Below are 8,252 nucleotides of genomic sequence, written 5' to 3' on the forward strand. Positions count from 1 at the left end.
CATCTCATACCGAATCTTATCGGGGCCTGGGGACGTTCCTCTACAGGCTTCTAGGGCTCGGACAAGCTCATTCATGGTTAGATCTTTATAGTAAGCAACTTCATCTCCTGTGGCAAAGTGTATGGGTTGCAGCTCAGCCGCTTCCTTGATGGTCAGGAATGCAGGATGGTAATTGTCTGAGCTGCTTGTGTAAGAGAACTGCCTGGCGAGTGCAATAGCAATGTTTAGGTGAATCTAAATTATTACCCTCATGAATGATATTTTTAATTTTGAAAGATGTCTTTTTTTCTATTGATTTTATTGATACTGGACCAAACCTGTGATATTTTGGTGCTACTATTGATGGTAGAGACAAAGCTTCGCCAGAAGTCTCTTTTGGCTTGTCTGATTGTTCTACGAGCCCGAGCTCTTGCTAGTTTGTAATTGCAAAAGTTCTCGTTAGTGATGTTATTTTTGAAAAGCCTGTAGGCCCTATTGCGGCAATCTGGTGTCCACCATGGAACTCTATGCTTAACGCTATCTGTCGAAGTCTTAGGAATGGATTTCATTGCTGCATCTAAAATAGAATTTTGAATATTGCTTACTTTATCATCAATGGTTTTTCTAACAAGTTCGAGCTTGACGCTCTTTCTGAAGGCGACCCAGTCTGCTCTTTTAACATTAAACTTAGGTAATGAAGGAGTTCTGGTTGTGTCGCATGAATATTTAATAAAAATAGGAAAGTGGTCACTCCCCAACGAGTCGTCAATGGTGTGCCACAGCCACTTGGCTGCTACTGTTGAAGAGACCAGAGATAGGTCAATATAGGTCAAATTACCGGCATTATCGTCCACTCGCGTTGGACTACCATCGTTCAGAAGGATTAAATCGGTATCGTTAAGCTTAACTACTTGCTCACCTCTACCATCCACCCGCAGGGAACCTCATAATGTATGATGAGCATTAAAATCACCTAAAATTACTTTATTCTGAGGCAGACTATCCTGAAGAACAAAGAGCTCATCATAAATTACCACATTGTCAGGTGGACAATAGACTGAACATATAGCCAGATACGTGCTCTTGACTTACTTTGCATGCGACTATCTCCAAAGTAGAATCTATAGTCACTTCTGTAAAAGGGAGGTTCTGGTGGATGTACATGGCGACTCCGTCTCCACCCCTACCCTCTCGATCCTTCCCACATGGATGGTAGTAACTCAACGAAACTAAATCATTGGGAATAAGGTTGTTTAAATGGGTTTCTTGTAGGACGATAATATCGGGAGCATAAGACGAGGCTAATAATCTGAGGTCATTTACTCTAGTTCTAAGACTTCGACAGTTCCATTGTATAATGGTCAACGCGAAGATTACGTTTTATGGGTTTCCTTAAGTTCTGCAATTTCTTTATCTTTAGCTGCAAGATCCTGACTGACACTGCTTGCACTGGGAGTGTTGTTAGTTGTTACTGAAGCGTAGGAAGTATTGGGCTTGTTGGTCAAGCCTTCAACTTTCCTTTTGGCTTCACGGTAACTAACATCATGGCCTCTCATGTATGCTAATATCTCAGTCTCCTTCTTCAGGCTGCTGCACTCGGCAGAGCCTGACTGATGGGAACCTCCACAGTTAGCACACTTGGAAGGGTTTCTATTACATGTACTGGTGTCATGAGCTCCAGCACATTTACCGCAAGTAAATCTATCTGTATCCTTATCAATGCAGCGTAATGAGGTGTGTCCAAATTTTTGGCATCCATTACAGCGCATAGGTTTTTGAATATAAAGTCTTACTTGGACACGTTCGTATCCAACATAGACATACTCAGGAATTTTACTCGAAGCAAAGGTTTAAAAACACAATCCGGTTTTTGTTCGCACATTCTCGTCTTTCTTGGCCATGCAATTCATGTCCATTACACCTTGGTCCTTCATGTTTTCAAGAATTTCGCTTTCATCCATTGTCCTCAAATCCCTGTGAAAGATTACTTCCTTACAGGTATTTGGGCCAACAGAAATAGTTACTCTAACCTTCAAATCATGAAGCTGCGTCAGTTTAAGCAAGCCGTTAACCTGGGATTTAAATTGCACTTTTATAAGGAGGCTACCATCTCGCAATTTCTTGACAAAATCAAAGTCGCCGTCCACTTGACCATCAAGGACCTTCTTGATGATGAAGGGGTTAGTGTTCAGAAGTGAGTGATTTTCATTCACGCATCTGACAGCCAAATACCTTGCAGGAGGGATAGCAAGTCGTTCTCGTCGGTCATTAGTTGGGGTTCCATTATTCAAAGTCGTGGTCTTAGAACGGTCATGGGTCGTCCCTCCTCCTCGAGGAGAAGAAGGGGTAGCCGGGGAATCAGTCATCACGGGCATCGGACCAAGTCCGACCCCTGGGTCCTTGCCCGTTGTCCTGAAGGGACCAATAAACCCCTTAACTATTGATAATCAACCTAACAGCAATAGCTAAGAGAGTGTAGCAGTTAAACGTCCTCTACTCCCCCAGTGGAAGCCTGGTTGCGTTCTCCAGTACCACAAAGGAATCGAGTTATGTGGGGGACACTTTCCTACCGCCAAACTTGCCGAAGCGAAAGACGGTAAGTCTATGCCCACCCCCCAGGCGAATATGGGAGCCCACAAGGGAACTCCGGTAGGCTCAGGGAAGTCACATTAAGGAAAGAAGAGAAACCAGAGAAAGAAAAAGGACGCCCCAGACTACTGGGCCTCACAACCCTGTTGTAGAAGAGAGCTGCGGGTCTGAGGTGGGGTGCTACCTACGTGTACTGACTACCTACGCCTCATGCAACCTGTAAAATACAAGGCACTGAAGGTGCAGTCAAAGCACAGAGTGCTGCAAACTGTAAAGACAGATGTTATTACTTTACATTACTTTAAGAGAACTCGGGAACAACAGTGCAGAGCGAGACGAGAGGCCCCGGAAACCAGGGTAGCTCAAGTGGCACACGACTTTTACTCTGTTGCTACTGCGTTAGAAATGGTGGTCTGAGTCATCCAATGTCTCATACACGAGTGATTTTTTTTTTTTTTCCCTTTCTTTTCCTTAACCACTAGTCTATATACCCCGAAAGAAACCCCCAGGCCATACCCCAGGCATGGCGCGAAAGAAGAAAATAGGCAAATGAAGTGCTTGAAGACCAAGCCCATAGTTCGACAATCCAAACAACCGAGACGAGAGAGGGAAGGGGAAAAACAAAAAAGAAGCTGGGTAACGACCGTCACCTCCTTCGGTGGTTATCGCGACAATTTGGAGACGTCGGCAAGATGAAAGAACATTAGAAAAAAAATAAATACAGGAAAGGATACAGAGAAAATCCGATAATGAACAGTTGTGGTAAGAACTGTACATTTCGGCCATAACATATTTACAATATTCAGGTTTAAAAATAAATAAATAGTTATTTTGGCTTGGCGACTTCAACGCCATAAAAGTAAATATTACGTTCATGGTTATGAAAATAACCAAGTTCACATTATCACCACAGTCCTTCTTGACTGGCGGTTGAACTTGTAAAAATAAAATAAATAAATGAATAAGAAAGCCTGCGGGACTTAGTCACAGGTGGAAAAAAATACGTCTGCGGGATGTGACCGCACGTGGCACACGGCGGGGACTTCGTCTTTGGCGGCTCGTGATGCGTTGACCGAGGTTCATGGAGATGACATCATCCTTAGAGTCGGGACGTACGCAGCCGTACACTACAATTGTTATTATTATTATTATTATTATATCTCCTGTTATTATTTATTGTTATTGTCATTATTAACATTATTATTAGATTTATTATTATCATAATCATTATTATTATTATTATTATTATTATCATTATCATTATTATTATCATTATCATTATTATAATCATTATCATTATTGTTTTTATTATTATCATTGTTGTTTTCATTATTATTATTATTATTATTATTATTATTATTATTATTATTATTATTATTATTATCATTACCATTATTACCATTATCATTATTATTATTATTATTATTATTATTATTATTATTATCATTATCATTTTTATTATTATAATTTTCATCATTAATACTACCGTTATAATCATTATCATTATTACTATTATCATCTTTTTGTTATGATTATCACCATTGTTAGCATTATCATTGGTATTATTACGATCATTATTATCTTTTCATTTATGATTTATACCATGATTAATATTACTTTTTTATTAGTATTATCATTATTGTTGTAGTTGTTTTTGTTATCCTTGTTCTAATTATTATTATTCTGCATAATATTATCGCTAATATCGTTGCTAGTAGCAATCTTTTTTTGTTGTTAAGGTTATGATTCTAGTCGTCATCATTATTATTATTGGCATTGCTACTAGTATTCCTATTACATCACCATTACCATCCCCCTTTCCTTATCTTTGTCCCCCGATTCCTGAAAGCATCGGCCGACGCCAAAGGACAAGGACATTTCCCGAGCGTCTCCCGGCGACACGCTTCAGGCAGCGCGCCCGACCGAGTTGTTGAATCCTGAAAAAAGGATTCAACAAGCTCTGAATTCCTTTCTTTCACAAACTTTTCTTATCAAGGAGATCTCATAAGAAATTTAATGAGCGCCGGACCTCCACCTACGGATGCCTCGTGAGTTTCCTTTTAATAATTCACTTTGGCTCTTGGTTCGTATGTAAGAGTAATTTGCATAATCTTCAGTCATAAAGCTCACGATTTTTTTCTAACTTTCTTTCTGTAATTAATGCTCCTTCTGCGAGATTAACCCTCGGCATGATCCGGACTCCACCTGATGTTTGGAAGAATCTTCTTTCATTAAACTTAAGAACATCTGTGATTGGCTCAGAACTTTTGCTCGTGAGATGATTAATCCGCAGGTATAAGGAGTAATTAATCCTGGCCTCATCTTTTCCCGCGGGCAACTTCACCTGAAAACTTTCGGAATGTTTTTCGCGTTTTCCAATATCCTAGGAATTCGATATGGAGCTTGGTCACGAGAGGAAATGTTTACATAATTAAAAATAAATAAGTTATTAAATGAAAAAATAGCAACCTTAACACGCGATTAGATAGCGATGTCCACCAAAGTAAGTGCAAGAATGGCGTCGAACAAAGAAATAGCTTGAGAAAAACAAAAACGTTTTGCTGTTCGACACATAAAAGGAAATATCTGGCCGAATCGTACCAGATACAACCTTGATTGCTTGTTTGCTTAATAGAATTGGCCGAACGAAGCGCTGCCCAAATACAATGCAAGCTGGGAAAAAATACTGAAATAACAACTAATAACCTGAATCGGCCTGCACTTTCTCGCGCGCGCGTTTGTGTGCGTGTGCTTGAGAGAGCGAGGGGGGGGGGAGGCACAGAGAGAGAGAGAGGGGGGGAGAGTGAGAGGGACAGAGAGAGAGAAGGGAGGGGGGAGAGGGAGAGGGACAGAGAAAGAGAGAGAGGGGGGGAGGGAGAGGGAGAGGGACAGAGAAAGAGAGAGAGAGAGAAAGAGAAAGAGAAAGAGAAAGAGAAAGAGAGAGAGAGAGAGAGAGAGAGAGAGAGGGTGGAGGAAGACAGAGAGTGGTCTTTAGAGTGTCCGTATGTGTATTTACATCTTCCCGAAAGTAAAACACAGAGATGCGCAATGCAGCATGATAAGAAATGCAGGAATCCGCACACATATGTATGCACAGTACATGTGCTCTGCTGCACATGGCTCCAAGTATTAGCAGTTATTTTGTTAAGTATTTTTGTTGTTGTTGTTGTTTGTCATAATGTTTACACGACCAAGTCTTCTATCAGTGATAGCAAACAGACCAGAAACATCAACTATAACTGCACTGGTTGAGATTGATTGATTGACGGCGAATATCTTGTGGGATCAAATGTTGAAATATTTAAAACGTTAAAAATCAACCAGTAAAAGTCTCAAAAGTAGAAATAGATAACAATAAATATTATACTAAAAATGGAAGTATAAATATACTTTAAATGTATAAAATTACTGCAACAAAAATCATACATAATATTTTTTTTAAAGATAATAGAAGCTAATCAGGCTTTCTACGTTAGTGTATATGGGGGAGAAAAGTACGTTCGTCTTTGATCTGAGAATCCCGCACATCTTTCCCCTGCATGTGCGACCGTTAATGGCTCTTGGCATCCCTCACAACGTGCTCACTTTTAGCCATCATCGGCCCACGAGTCAGTCTTGTGTTCAAGATCCTCAGCTTTGTTAACACAACTTGTACTTGTCGGTGTGTTGGAGAGGAAAACGAGCGTCACGGGACTGAGAGGCAGCTCGCTCACTCCCGCTGATCCCAACATGCGCTGCCGCCCAACAGTTATCTTTTTACGTTCTGACATCAGTACAAACCAGTCTTGAACCTCTCTTTACCCTGAATGTGATGAGCAAAGTATTACGAGAGTTGCAATACGTTACAGTAGTATGGTTCCTAAGATTTCTAGTCATCTTGACTGGTGCGAGGAAGGCATGAAACTCTACTGTGAAGAGGAAGACTGCCGAGGAAAGACTGCCGACTGCAGTCTTCCTCCTGCTTACTGCTGCAAAGCCCACGCCATTTTCAAATTTCGAACATCTGCATATATTGCATCTCATCCTTCGTACTTAGAAGTATGTTGAAGAAATCTCTCCCTGATTTCTGCTTCGGATCTCTCCCCCTTCGTTATTCCGACCAAAGTCAATTCGATTAGATTGGTTCAAGTGGAGAACTGGGGAGTTCCAACAGGTAGAACCTTGAAGAGATTCAATTTGAGATCTTCTTAAAGACTCCTCATTCTCTTACCGTATGGTCGACTGTCCTCAAGGGATTGAAAACTGATCTGGATGTAGGAGATTCCAGAATTTTGTAGTTTCTCACAAGAAAGCAAGTTCATGGAGTCCCGGTGTAATGGTTCTCCACTCTCAGCATAGGGGGAAGATCTGAAAGCCCTTTTACAGATTCTAAGAGGTTCATCATGAACTGAGTCCAACATCTGGAGAACTGAAGAGTTGTCTGGTCTGCTCACCAAGACAGGTGGGGAAGAACCCGCAAAATACTGGGCACCTTTGTAGCTCTATCTTTAATTATTTGATGTGAGGCAGCAAAGTAAGACTTGAGTCAAAATAAATTGGCTCCTAAATAGAGGGAACGATGAAATGCTCATATTTTGAGGAAATCCGGAGCCATGAACTTGCTTAGAGAAAATTTGAACCCTTGGTATTTTCCCCACTGTGCAACTTGAAAATTACTAAGTGGTCTGAGAGAAATGGAAAGGTTGATTGAAATCAATCCAGGACAAAGACAACATCTATTAGGGAAAAGAATAACCACGATAAGGTTGTGTGCGTTAAAAAGAAGGAATAACACGGGCATAGGTAATCAGGCCAAGGCGAGTGATTACATCCCTCCGTATCTGAATTAATGTCTTAGGGACTTTCTATACGGTTTAACATGTATTCAGCTGACGGCGTTGATAGTTTGACATTAAATTGGTTATTCCATGCTCAGATTTAATCTAAATATCTCAGCCGTTGTTTACATTTATGGTAACATCATGCCATAAGGGTAGTATTCAGCTGTTCCTCTAATTTTTACCGAGGGATCGATTCCCGATCGGAGACGTTTTGTATTAATCATATAAATGCGTTTGCGCACTGTTCCATCTTTCATAAAAATACACCACAGGTTTTCTGATTTAGGATTTGATACTGCTCTATCTATACTCTCTACCGATTGCCCTCTGGGAGTGTGTTTAAAACTTCGCTATCCTTACTTTCATGCTTATGACTAAGTGGAAAGGTAATGTCTGCGGGTGGTACTTAGTTCCTGGTTGCACACTGTTTTTGAGTGGGTCGTGTACGAGTGGTAGAGCGGCCGACTTGCATATCCCTGCCTGCAACGGCGAAGGGATCGAATCCCGATCGGAGAGGTTATGTATTGATTCATATATATATATATATATATATATATATATATATATATATATATATATATATATATATATATATATATATATCTGTGTGTGTGTGTGTGGTCATGTGTGTGTGTGTGTGTGTGTGTGTGTGTGTGTGTGTGTGTGTGTGTGTGTGTGTGTGTGTGTGTGTGTGTGAACACAAGCACAAACACAGAAACATGTACACAAAGATGAAAATGAAAAGCAGCCACAGTGAGAACTGAAAATAAACGTTACATTTTGATCCCTCTCTACGATTTTCCTCTTCAGACGAATAATGAACCAAAATGGACACAATTTAGTTCATTATTCAAGTCTGAAGAG

General features: G+C 40.5%; 1 protein-coding gene across 1 annotated transcript; it reads right to left on the reverse strand.

Annotated features, from left to right (window-relative positions):
• Window positions 1–1,309: 1,309 nt before the first annotated feature.
• Window positions 1,310–2,345, reverse strand: LOC138861108 (uncharacterized). The gene is made up of 3 exons (XM_070119907.1): window positions 1,899–2,345; window positions 1,511–1,802; window positions 1,310–1,428 (listed from the first exon to the last, which is right to left on the reverse strand). Exons 1-3 carry the CDS (start codon window positions 2,343–2,345, stop codon window positions 1,310–1,312), a joined length of 858 nt encoding a protein of 285 aa, XP_069976008.1.
• Window positions 2,346–8,252: the final 5,907 nt, after the last annotated feature.

The sequence above is a fragment of the Penaeus vannamei genome, unplaced genomic scaffold (assembly GCF_042767895.1).
Source record: "Penaeus vannamei isolate JL-2024 unplaced genomic scaffold, ASM4276789v1 unanchor898, whole genome shotgun sequence".
NCBI lineage: Eukaryota > Metazoa > Arthropoda > Malacostraca > Decapoda > Penaeidae > Penaeus > Penaeus vannamei.

Excerpts from the sequence above, each read along its gene's own strand:
- LOC138861108 (XM_070119907.1), bottom strand. The coding sequence starts at position 2,345 with ATGACTGATTCCCCGGCTACCCCTTCTTCTCCTCGAGGAGGAGGGACG. Across the intron at positions 1,803-1,898 it reads AAAACATGAAGGACCAAGGT|TATGTCTATGTTGGATACGA; the intron begins GTAATGGACATG and ends AAAATTCCTGAG. Across the intron at positions 1,429-1,510 it reads AGGCCATGATGTTAGTTACC|TGCAAGCAGTGTCAGTCAGG; the intron begins GTGAAGCCAAAA and ends CAACACTCCCAG.